The sequence below is a fragment of the Salmo salar genome, chromosome ssa20 (assembly GCF_905237065.1).
Source record: "Salmo salar chromosome ssa20, Ssal_v3.1, whole genome shotgun sequence".
Taxonomy (NCBI): domain Eukaryota; kingdom Metazoa; phylum Chordata; class Actinopteri; order Salmoniformes; family Salmonidae; genus Salmo; species Salmo salar.
Genome location: NC_059461.1, coordinates 55,125,008 through 55,138,172, shown reverse-complemented (window position 1 = coordinate 55,138,172; position 13,165 = coordinate 55,125,008). Strand labels below are relative to the sequence as shown.

The window sequence follows — 13,165 nt, the reverse complement described above, 5'->3', positions numbered from 1 at the left end:
GGCATGGCCTAAGTGACATGAATGAAGGACAGAGACTGTCTGCTGGATGAACTATGAGAGGGAATGGGGAGAGAGACAGGGATGGAGAGAGAGACAGGGATGGAGAGAGAGACAGGGATGGAGAGCGAGACAGGGAAGGAGAGAGAGACAGGGAAAGAGAGCGAGACAGGGAAAGAGAGAGAGACAGGGAAAGAGAGAGAGACAGGGAAAGAGAGAGACAGGGATGGAGAAAGAGACAGGGATGGAGAGAGAGACAGGGATGGAGAGAGAGACAGGGATGGAGAGAGAGACAGGGATGGAGAGAGAGACAGGGAAAGAGAGAGAGACAGGGAAAGAGAGAGAGACAGGGAAAGAGAGAGACCAGGAAAGAGAGAGGGCTGGAAAGGTACTGTATGTAAGTGTGACGGTGGAATGATATATGGTCGGGATTGAGGAGAAACAATGTTTAGTTGCACAATGATGGGTGAGAGAGTGGTGCTATGTGATGGATGGTGGTGCTACAGGCAGTAGTTAGCATTAGAGGTCGACCGATTAATCGGAATGGCCGATTAATTAGGGCCGATTTCAAGCTTTCATAACAATTGGAAATCGGTATTTTTGGACGCCGATTTGGCCGATTTTATTATTATTATTATTTATTTTTTATTTAACCTTTATTTAACTCGGCAAGTCAGTTAAGAACACATTCTTATTTTCAATGACGGCCCAGGAACGGTGGGTTAACTGCCTTGTTCAGGGGCAGAATGACAGATTTTTACCTTGTCAGCTCGGGGATTCAATCTTGCAACCTTACGGTTAACTAGTCCAACGCTCTAACCACCTGCTTTACATTGCACTCCACGAGGAGCCTGCCTGTTACGCGAATGCAGTAAGAAGCCAAGGTAAGTTGCTAGCTAGCATTAAACTTATCTTATAAAAAACAATCAATCAATCATAATCACTAGTTAACTACACATGGTTGATGATATTACTAGTTTATCTAGCCTGTCCTGCGTTGCATATAATCACTTAGGTACACGTTGCTCCAACGTGTACCTAACCATAAACATCAATGCCTTTCTTAAAATCAATACACAAGTATATATTTTTAAACCTGCATATTTAGTTAATATTGCCTGCTAACATGAATTTATTTTAACTAGGGAAAATGTGTCACTTCTCTTGCAAACAGAGTCAGGGTATATGCAGCAGCTTGGGCCGCCTGGCTCGTTGCGAACTGTGAAGACTATTTCTTCCTAACAAAGACAGCCGACTTCGCCAAACGGGGGATGATTTAACAAAAGCGCATTTGCGAAAAAAGCACAATCATTGCACGACTGTACCTAACCATAAACATCAATGCCTTTCTTAAAATCAATACACAGAAGTATATATTTTTAAACCTGCATATTTAGCTAAAAGAAATCCAGGTTAGCAGGCAATATTAACCAGGTGAAATTGTGTCATTTTGCGTTCATTGCACGCAGTCAGGGTATATGAATCAGTTGGGGCCGCCTGGCTCGTTGCGAACTAATTTGCCAGAATTTTACGTAATTATGACATAACATTGAAGGTTGTTCAATGTGACAGGAATATTTAGACTTAGTGATGCCACCAGTTAGATAAAATACGGAACGGTTCCGTATTGCACTGACAGGAAAAACGTTTTGTTTTCAAAATGATAGTTTCCGGATTTGACCTAAGGCTCGTATTTCTGTGTGTTATTATGTTATAATTAAGTCTATGATTTGATAGAGCAGTCTGACTGAGTGGTGGTAGGCACCAGCAGGCTCGTAAGCGTTCATTCAAACAGCACTTTTGTGCGTTTGCCAGCAGCCCTTCGCAATGCATTGCACTGTTTATGACTTCAAGCCTATCAACTCCCAAGATTAAGCTGGTGTAACCCATGTGAAATGGCTAGCTGGTTAGCCGGGTGCGCGCTAATAGCGTTTCAAACGTCACTCGCTCTGAGACTTGGAGTAGTTGTTTCCCTTGCTCTACATGGGTAACGCTGCTTCGAGGGTGGCTGTTGTCGATGTGTTCCTGGTTCGAGCCCAGGTAGGAGCGAGGAGAGGAACGGAAGCTATACTGTTACACTGGCAATACCAAAGTGCCTATAAGAACATCCAAAAGTCAAAGGTATATGAAATACAAATCGTATAGAGAGAAATAGTCCTATAATTCCTATAATAACTACAACCTAAAACTTCTTACCTGGGAATATTGAAGACTCATGTTAAAAGGAACCACCAGCTTTCATATGTTCTCATGTTCTGAGCAAGGAACTTAAACGTTAGCTTTTTTTACATGGCACATAGTGCACTTTTACTTTCTTTTCCAACACTTTGTTTTTGCATTATTTAAACCAAATTAAACATGTTTCATTATTTATTTGAGGCTAAATTGATTTTATTGATGTATTATATTAAGTTAAAATAAGTGTTCATTCACTATTGTTGTAATTGTTATTATTACAAATAAAAAAATTAACAAATCGTCCGGTTAATCGGCATCGGGGTTTTTGGACCTCCAATAATCGGCATCGGTATCGGCGTTGAAAAATCATAATTGGTCGACCTCTAGTTAGCATTGTGACAATGGTGGAGAGAGCTGGGTTATATTCATAACGACACACCCACAAGCAATTATTTTTACGCAAAATGACAATGTGCATTTCATATTGGACAAGTTCAGGTATACCCTCCCTGTTTCATCCTGTTTTCTTCCCTTTGGTGCCTAATGAATAAGACCCAGTGCTGGTGAACTGAGGATAAACAGGGTTGGTGGGGGGTAGAGAGGAGACCGTCCTAGGCAGACAGGAAGTCTGTGCTGGTTAGAGAGAGTGTCAGTCCGTCAGGCTGAAGACTGCCTTTACACATGACAGCCTCTGTTCCAGCTGTCTCTCCACATCAGCTTTCACACACACCCACCCACGGACGCACCAGCACACAGCCCACGCTCATTATAATATGCATAACCATCCCGTTCCAGTACACAGTATAGGCCTTCATACTGTACTGTAACCACCAGAGCGTCAATGTTGTATTTGTTCAGTGTTTCCAGTACAGACTACAGATGGTGATGTATTAGTAGTGTTCTGATACAGTTCTGGCCTGTCCTCTCCTCAGGGGTTTCTCTGTATCAAATGAACTATGGCTAATGTGACATCGACAGGAAGGACCGCTGACCCCAGAGTTGCGTATCCCTGGAATGAAGTGGGGCCGACCTCTTCTCCCAGGGTCAGAAAGCAGTCAAAACACTGCTGCCCCTGTTTATGTGGGCTTGGTTCCGCTCCCTCATTCCACAACCACACACACACAGAGAGAGAAGGGGTGGAGGGAGGGGGGGTTGGATATGTGGAATGGAGAGAGGGGGGAGCGGAAACAGACGGTTGTCGTGGGGACAAGCCGACTCTTTTCTTTCTCTGGGTCGCTCAGTATTTACATTTAGTGTCCGAGAGGCCCCGGAAATTGGATCATCCTGAGGCAGCACAGTGTGTATGTGATCTATTACATTTTTTTATAAATACACACACAAAAAAAATAGAATGCAGGTAACATCATAAAGAAGATTCCTGTTTTTACAGAATAGACGTTTTGTCCCTCACCAGTCCCTCAGTAAATCATTTTTGCCATGGCCGGGGGAATGTTCCCGCAACACTCCCTGATCTCCAGTAGAATCTAAGCATTAGCTGTCTCTCACAGTGTGGCGGCTGCTTACCCCTGACCACGGCTAGTTGGTCTATTTCTCATTTGCTTTGATAAACGTTTTCCCTGCTCCCTGCCCTGCCGTCAGGCTTTTCTAACTGTGGGAGACCATGATACTTTACTGAGATAATAACTATATTACCTCAGTAACGGTAATAAACTCAGTCAACTCTGTTGTTCGTCTACAGACTTACCATTACTGAATGAACTAGACTGATGTTCTACTAACCTAGTGTGCATGTGGAGTGTTTTTTTAAATGTTGTTTTATTTTTACCTCAATTTCGTGATTACAATCTTGTCACATCGCTGCAACTCCCCAACGGGCTTTGGAGAGGCGAAGGTCAAGTCATCGAAACCGCCCGAACCTTCTTAACACCTGCACCATTGTGTTGGAGGAAACACCATTCAGCTGACGACCGAAGTCAGCCTGCAGGCGCCCGGCTCGCCAGGAGGAGTCGCTAGAGAGCGATGAGCCAAGTAAAGCCTCCCCGGCCAAACCCTCCCCTAACCCGGACAATGCTGGGACAATTGTGTGCCGCCCTATGGGACTCCCGTTCACGGCCGTTAATGACACAGCCTGGGATCGAACCCCAAGTTGTATTGACGTGACAATACTGCGGCACAGTGCCTTAGACTGCTGCGTCACTCGAGAAGCCCTATGTGGAGTGGTTTTGTTTCAAACACTGTTTCCAAAGTCTTGAACAGGAATACGTATTTTCCATAGTCAAATTGAAATTCTGTTCCTCTCAAATTAATTTAGGATGGTTTAGCTCTAAATTCACTATCTTTGTGTGTGTACTCTGATGTTCCACTGTGAATAGCCTCAATGCTGTGTGTTTATGTGTGGTGGCACAACTCTGTTTTACTGATGATTTACTATGCTAGAGTCCATCCTAGTTTTATTAGGCTTCAGGTTTCACCACTATCTGTCAACCGTTTTTCCAGTTGCCTATCCTCCCACTCCTCCTCTCTCTCACAATTCAATTTCAATTCAATTTCAATTTAAGGAGCTTTATTGGCATGGAAACATATGTTTACATTGCCAAAGCAAGTGAAATAGATAATAAACAATACAAATTATCTTTCTCTCTTTCTCTATATGTTTGCCATCGTTTACCTCCAACCACTAATGCACACACACACACACACACACACACACACACACACACACACCTCTTTCTCATCTTTGTTTTGTCATTCTCCCGTTTGGCTTCTCTCATAACTGCATACTGGTCTTGTTTTAATATCTTTTTACTTCACTTTCTCTGACACATACACACACACACACACACACACACACACACACACACACACACACACACACACACACACACACACACACACACACACACACACACACACACACACACACACACACACACACACACACACACACACACACACACACACACACTCCCTCCTGCCTGCTCTACTTCTCTGATTCCTGTTGTTAATATCGCAGAGGTTTATGTGCACCGTGACTGAGAGAGAAAAGAAAGCCCATGTAGCTGTAATCTAGTGCTCTGATTCCAGGCTTGTGTATCTGTGGCTAGAGCAAGGTGAACGAGGAGGAGGAGGAGGTGATGGAGAGATGCAAAGGAGGGATATAGGTCAGACTGACAGAGATGGAAATAGGAAGAAGGTTGATTAAGTCACAGAGGAGAGAAAATCTTAGAAAAGGGTGTAAGAACAGAGGTATTCGACATGTCACGGTTTGTATAACAGATGCACAGAGAGATACAGGGAGAGAAAGGGAGACATTCAGAGAGAGGGAGAGAGAGTGAGAGATGTAGAGAGAGAGAGAGAGAGAGACAGGTTGCTTATGCACACTGTCACACAATAATACCCAACCCCTAAGCCAGCCCAATCCCATGTTGCATGTGGAGACACTGCCATACGGGGTGGTATGTTTCCCTACTAGCTGTGTGTCTGGATGGCTTACGGTAAAGCTGGCCAGGGACGCACAGTGGGAGAGGACTGTCGCTTTCCCAGCTCACGGCTGCAGCTTGTCTCTCTCTCTCTCTCTCTCTTTTCTCTCTCTCGTTCTCTCTCTCTCTCTCTCTCTCTCTCTCTCTCTCTCTCTCTCTCTCTCTCTCTCTCTCTCTCTCTCTCTCTCTCTCTCTCTCTCTCTCTCTCTCTCGTTCTCTCTCTGTCTCTCTCGCTCGTCGTTCTCCCTCCCACCCATGGAGCAGGTCCAACTCTCAGAGAGACACTCTTAAAGGGACAGGCCACTGCTGCAACTCCCTCCTGCAGCCTCAGACACAGACACACGAGAGAGGAGGAGGAGATCGATTGAGAGAGGAGAGAGAGAGATAGAGAAGATACCACTAATACACACACACACCTTTTAGATAGAGAGAGCGAGAGAGATGGGTATCTGAGGGGGAGAGAGGATAGAGTCCTTGCGGCTAGTCTACAGACATTTATAGTTGCTGTTTTGTGTTGATAAGGATAATGAATAAAGCTAATACTATTTATTGGATTTGAATGTATATCTGAAGCCCACAGTGCCTCACACTGTACAAGACAATACACCTTAAGATGCAGGGAGGGTTGGACTTGGCATTGGATGCTGACAGATGCAGCTTTCTCCTCAGTACAGGTTTCTTGGCGCGTTAGAATGCGTTTTCTAGCGCCGCTGTGTTTGTGTCTGCCAGCCAAACAGGGGAGTGGGTTTTAGGGAGGAGTGTGTATGAAGGAGGAGTCTGTGAGTGAGGACTGGTATATGTGTTATTGGCCAGCTCTGAGGCGGCTCCTCCTGGTTGTTTTGATTGGCTGTGATTGGTGCCCTGACAGTTTGCCCTCAAGCTCGAGCTGTATGCTGTTCTAATGGTGCTGCTCTGGCTGAAGGGCGTACTCATCACACACACACACACACACACACACACACACACACACACACACACACACACACACACACACACACACACACACACACACACACACACACTCCTGCCGCCAATGTAACATCAACATTGGGCTAACAAACATGACTCCCAAGCTATAACTCCTATATTGTCGTTGTTTCATTCAAAGGTCTCCGTTGCCAAACATGGAGTGCTGTGCAGAATGTTTACATTAGTCTCTTAAACTGTGCTGTGCAATATTCTAGTAGTGTTTAAACAACATGTTTCCTGCCTGATTAGTTGTGAATGTGAATCTCAGAGAGGCATAGAGAGAGAGAGGCAAAGAGAGAGAGAGAGAGAGAGAGAGGCAAAGAGAGGCAGAAAGAGAGACATGAAGTAAGAAACGGGGTGAAGGAGGGAGCAAACCGGGAGGATGACTTCAGTCTACGGTAAACAAAAGAAAGACAAAAAGCCATAAGTCATTCCCCGACCAAACACACTTTCCCAGTACAATGTACTCCAGATGTCTCCAGATGTCTTCAAATGAAAATATTGGGCGAGGTGCAACTATTTGTTCGTAGTTGAAACTTGGCATAGACCTATACTGTGTGTGTGTGTGTGTGTGTGTGTGTGTGTGTGTGTGTGTGTGTGTGTGTGTGTGTGTGTGTGTGTGTGTGTGTGTGTGTGTGTGTGTGTGTGTGTGTGTGTGTGTGTGTTTTTTGGGTGTTTTTCTATCCTCAAAATAAATCTATTCGGGGGACATTTCGGCGGGCCTCACAATGAAAAAGGCTATTTTAGACTTAGGTGCTAGGGTTAGAAGTTAAGGTTAGGTTAGGGGTTTGGGTTTTGGGGTTAAGTTTAGGGTTAGGTTAATGGTTAGGTTAAAGTTTATGGGTTAGGGAAAATAGGATTTTGAATGGGAATCAATTGTTTGGTCCCCACTAAGATAGTAAAACAAATATGTGTGTGTGTGTATTTTTTGTGCAATTAATATGCATGTGTGTCTTATTTATGTGAGTGATTTGTAGACTGGGATACTCACGCTCTCTTTTCTCCCTCTTCCTTACTTTTTGTTGTTGTGCTGAACTGTGAACTCCAGCTGGTTCTCATTGCAGGAAGGAGTTGGATGAGACTTGGGCTTGAGTGCATGTCTGTGTCTGTGTCTGTGTCTGTGTCTGTGTGTCGGTCTGTCTGTACTCAGCCGTGGAGATGCATGTTTTGTAAAGCTACAGTGGTCTAGGATTATGAGAAGTTAGACGGTAATTGTGAGAGGTTGCGTGTGAAAGTGGATGAAGTGTTGTCAAAGTTTCCTTCACCGCACTCTGGCTGTAGTTTGGTCTGGCATTGCAAGTGTGCCGCCCTCTGAATGCTGGGTCTGTACTGACTGGGGTGAGTGGCAGGGCGCTGGGTGCAGGGGGTTGATACCCTGGCAGAGAGAAGCAAGCACCAACACTGTGACCTCAATCAGATGAGATTGAGATTTCAAAGTCCCTCCCTCCCTCCCTCCCTCCCTCCCTCCCTCCCTCCCTCCCTCCCTCCCTCCCTCCCTCCCTCCCTCCCTCCCTCCCTCCCTCCCTCCCTCCCTCTGCCCCGTCTTCATCTTTTCTTCCACTTCTCTTCTCCTCTCCTTTTCTGACACTTTCCCTCCCACTCTCTCATTCCCCTCCTTCTCTGTTACCGTCTCTCCCTCTATCTATTTCTCTCTCTCTCCATACTTCTCGTTTCCCTCCCCTCTGTTCCTCTGCGGCCTCCTTGGCAGGAGCTCAGCCGTTAGGTCACATGACCTCATAGCAAGTCGATTAGATCAGCCCTGAAACTGGAGCACAACACTCAGAGCCCTGGCCCCTTCCTGGGCCCTCCCTGCCCTGCCTCCCCCAGCCCTGGCCCCTCCCTGAGCTGGGCTGGTTCCCCATGTCCCGGGGCCTGTGGCAGAGCGCTAAGCCCACTCCACTGCTCCTTCCCTGGGGGGCCATCTGACGCCAGCCGCCCCCGTGCACCTGCTCCAGAGGGGGCGCCGGCCAGATGCCACGCTGCCGGCATGCTGCCCAGAAACACCCCTCCCTCTCGGCCTCTAAGGGACATGCCACTCTTGGCAGAGGCCACATGCCAGCCATGCCAGCGATGAGTAAAGACACTTTGAGTGTACCCCGTAAACAGATCCCAATGTGCGCGTACACACACCTTTCACTTCAGCCATGCCTCACACCTGCTACCCATCCCGTAAGGTGACAGAGCTGTGTGTATGTGTGTGTCCCAGACTTATCTAATAGCAGTGTGTTTGAGTCAGTATATAAACCTTGGCCTGTGTGTTTTAAGGGAGGAGAACAGTTCTACAGGGCTGACAGATTGCTTTGGAAGAGCTTTATCTAGATCAGCTGATTATACTTTCTGATCAAACTTTTGGGAACACTTCAACACACCAACTAGACAAATACTTAGTGAAAGCCAGGAGAAAGGGATGCCGAAGCTTGGGGCATGACCGCTGAGATGCCCAAGATCTGAGATGCCCAAGATCTGAGATGCCCAAGATGGTAAGATCATTTGTCTGTTCCGCTTTAAATAATTCCAATGTTCAAAGCCCACAGGATGAAAGGATCGTCTGGGGTATGGGGAATAATCTACCTGTAAGCCTTTTGACTCTAAACATTGATGGAAATGTGATTAGACACATCTAATTGAGAGAGCTCTGTATAGATATTTAATGATGATAATATGGATTCAATTACTAGGTTGTGGTAGGTGTGTAAAACACTACTGTCATTCATTTCAAATCATCAAATCAAATTAAATTCTATTGGTCACATACACATTATGTGACATTAGCAGCGAAATGAGTGTAGTGAAATGCTTGTGCTTCTAGTTCCGACAGTGCAGTAATATCTAACAAGTAATCTAACAATTCCCCAACAACTACCTAATACACACAAATTTAAAGGAGTGAATGAGAATATGTACATATAAGTATATGGATGAGCGATGGCAGAGCGGCATAGGCAAGGTGCAATAGATGGTATAAAATACAGTATAAACATGTGATATGAGTAATGTAAGGTATGTAAACATTATTAAGTGGCATTGTTTAAAGAGGCATTGTTTAAAGTGACTAGTGATCCATTTATTAAAGTGTCCAGTGATTGAGTCTCAATGTAGGCAGCAGCCTCTCTGAATTAGTGATGGCTGTTTAACAGTCTGATGGCCTTGAGATAGAAGCTGTTTCTCAGTCTCTCGGTCCCAGCTTTGATGCACCTGTACTGACCTCGCCTTCTGGATGATAGCGGGGTGAAGATGTCGTGACTCGGGTGGTTGTTGTCCTTGATGATCTTTTTGGCCTTCCTGTGACATCGGGTGCTGTAGGTGTCATGGAGGGCAGGTAGTTTGCCCCCGGTGATGCGTTGTGCAGACCGCACCACCCTCCGGAGAGCCTTGCGGTTGAGGGCGGTGCAGTTGCCGTACTAGGCTGTAATACAGCCCGACAGGATGCTCTCGATTGTGCATCTGTAAAAGTTTGTCAATGTTTTGGGTGACAAGGCAAATTTCTTCAGCCTCCTGATGTTGAAGAGGTGCTCTTGCGCCTTCTTCGCCACGCTGTCTGTGTGGGTGGACCATTTCAGTTTGTCTGTGATGTGTACGCCAAGGAACTTAAAACGTTCCACGTGTTACAGTGTTGTCTACAGGGGCAAACACTTTATTTCTTTAAAATAGGGTTTGCCCCTCTGGGCCACCATGTTGTCTCTCTCGCTTTCAGAGCAGAGGTGTCATTTCTTGTCATTGTCGTTTCACCTCTATGATAACACCCTCCCGCCACTTCGCTGTCACGAGTGCACCCTTAACCCATACTGACCTTGCCCCCCTGTGTGTCTTTGTCTCCATAGCAACAGGGAGCCCCAGACCCCGGAGATGAATAAGCTGCGTCAGAGCCTGCGCAGGAAGAAGCCCACCTACGTGCCGGAGGCCAGTAGACCCCACCAGTGGCAGGCAGACGAGGAGGCCGTACGCAAGGGCAAATGCAACTTCCCTGTCAGGGTAAGACTGAGACCCCTGTCCTGGGACCTGGTCTTAAACTGACTCTTAACTAAACCTCAATCTAACTCTTAGCACTCTTAATCTTTTGGTTCAAAATATTCAGGGATAAGATTCAATTGGCACACTATCTGGAACAACAGGGAAGGAAGTTGTATTTCGTCTTACAAAATCACACCTAACTCTAGCCTTAGCTCTAACTTAGTTCAGACTTTTACTCTTATCCTAACTCTTTCCAGACCATGAGAAACAATATTCTCTGGTCTGATGAAACCAAGTTGAACCCTTTGGTCTGAATGCCAAGCGTCACATCTGGAGGAAAACTGGCACCATCCCTACGGTGGTGGCAGCATCATGCTGTGGGGATGTTTTTCAGCGGCAGGGACTGGGAGACTAGTCATGATCGAGGGAAAGAGGAACGAAGCAAAGTACAGAGATCCTTGATGAAAACCTGCTCCAGAGTGCTCAGGTCCTCAGACTGGGGTGAAGGTTCACCTTCCTACAGGAGAACGACCCTAAGCACACAGCCAAGACAACACAGGAGTGGCTTTGGGGCAAGTCTCGAAATGTCCTTGAGTGGATCTGCAGAGAAGCATAGGAGAAAATCCCCAACTCTGCCAAGCTTGTATCGTCATACCCAAGAAGACGTGATGCTATAATCACTGCCAAAGGTGCTTCAACAAAGTACTGAGTAAAGGATCTGGGAAAAAAATCTAAAAACCTGTTTTGCTTTGTCATTATGGGGTATTGTGTGTAGGTTGATGAGGGGGAAAAACGATTTCATCCATTTTAGAATAAGGCTGTAACGTAACAAAATGTGGAAAAACTCAAGGGGTGTGAATACTTTCCGAAGCCCATTGGAGATATACCCTTCAGTTTATCCAGGACCTGGGACTTTCTTTGGGACCTTCATCCATAGACAGGATTCAACGGATTTCACAGGTCTCTGAATCTGAGGTTAGGAAACATAGAAATTAGACCAGGACTTGTTTCATTATTCTCAAGTGATATAGCATTTGATATTTCGTTGCAATTGTGTTTTTGTGTTGTCATAGTTCTCTCTTTGGGACTGGAAATCTGTTCATTAGCTAACTAGCTTAGCTACTAGCTAGGTAGCTAATGTTGTTGTTTTTAGCAGATCAAGCTAACGTTTGTGTCATAAAAATATGTAGCAAGCTAGCTAGCTAGCTAGCTGACGTTACCTGGAATAGATGGTTAACTTGATAAACAACTTGCCTGTGTGCTGCACATAATCCCAGCGCCACCACCTCCTGCTGCTAGCATTACTATCCATGCAGGAAATGCAGCTTCTTTGAGAAATCTATAAACATTCATTTTAAATAGATGAAAATAGATGAAACTCTGGTTGCCAGGACCATCCCACGTGCAAATACTATGGTCAAAATTCTAGTTTTAACCTTGAGAAAACCACTAGACCAGGGGTCTTTTTTCTAGCATGAGAGATACTTAAAACAAATTGCGAGCTACTAATTTTGTTATAGCTATTAAATAGGCACATTCTTCTCTTCTACTCTACCCTGCAACTCATCCCTCTGTCCTTAGTGTACAAGAGATGTCATTATAGCTGGTAAAATAGTTGTTAATAAACAGTATCAAAATGATATTTCTATTTTCCTGAATTCTGTTTTTGCTGGTTTATTTTTCCTGGTGTAGAATCTTTTTTCGCTTTTTTACTCTCAATAGTACAATTATTCATGGAGAAACAACGAAAATTGATCTTCTGAGTCCATGTCAATGCTTAAATCACATCAGATGACAATTTTTTAGGTAAACAAAGATTTTTGAGTGTAATTCCTTTTTAATTGTGCATCCAGCAAGAGAGGAATGTGTTGGCACAGAGTTTCTAAACCCAGAGGCACAACTTCGTAAGACTTACAGGAACGCTTGTGAAATAGATCAAACAGACCAGGCCAAGGTTTGGGGTTCGAGAAGTAAATGAGAGAAGTGAAAAAATCTTCCTTAGTTGTTAATTTTCTCTAAATCTAAAGGCACAACCTAGATTAGAGACAATGTCTTAAGTAGTTGAACATGTTATTACTCCAACCTCGTGATTGACAAACTGACACGTTTTCATTTTGGTCAATAAACTACTTTATATCAAATGAGTGCCTTCCATTTCACGGCCTGCATATGCACAGTTCGGCGTGAGACGACCGTTTGACCCGATGACGTGTTTCTATGCAAGAGCTTAGCTAGCCATTGTCGCCATGACATCACCTACAAGTGTGATCAGGGAGTTCTATTGGAAAAGCAGTTTTAGCCTATCTTCATTCTGTACTCTCTCAACCAGGTGAAGCTGGTTGAGAGAATGCCAAGAGTGTGCAAAGCTGTCATCAAGGCAAAGGGGGGTTACTTTGAAGAATCTCAAATCTAAAATATATTTTGATTTGTTTAACACTTTTTTGGTTACTACATGATTCCATATGTGTTATTTCATAGTTTTGATGTCTTCGCTATTATTCTACAATGTAGAAAATAGTAAAAATAAAGAAAAACCCTTGAATGAGTAGGTGTGTCCACACCTTTGACTGGTACTGTAATTCCAGTAAGTCTACTTTGCAGTTAACATTTAATTGAGAAGGTTATTGGGG

General features: G+C 44.7%; 1 protein-coding gene across 4 annotated transcripts in view; it reads left to right on the top strand.

Moving 5' to 3' along the window:
- The window catches only part of LOC106580830 (numb-like protein), a 63,524-nt gene that overhangs the window by 33,096 nt on the left and 17,263 nt on the right, over positions 1-13,165 (top strand). For 3 of the 4 annotated variants that reach the window (XM_014162296.2, XM_014162298.2, XM_014162295.2), the window contains exon 2: positions 10,406-10,556. In XM_014162296.2, coding sequence (XP_014017771.1) covers positions 10,431-10,556 — 126 coding nt within the window. In that variant the 5' untranslated portion in view covers positions 10,406-10,430. Of the gene's footprint in view, positions 1-8,783; positions 9,065-10,405; positions 10,557-13,165 lie in introns of those variants that run through there. The other variant, XM_045703626.1, reaches the window with a different exon arrangement.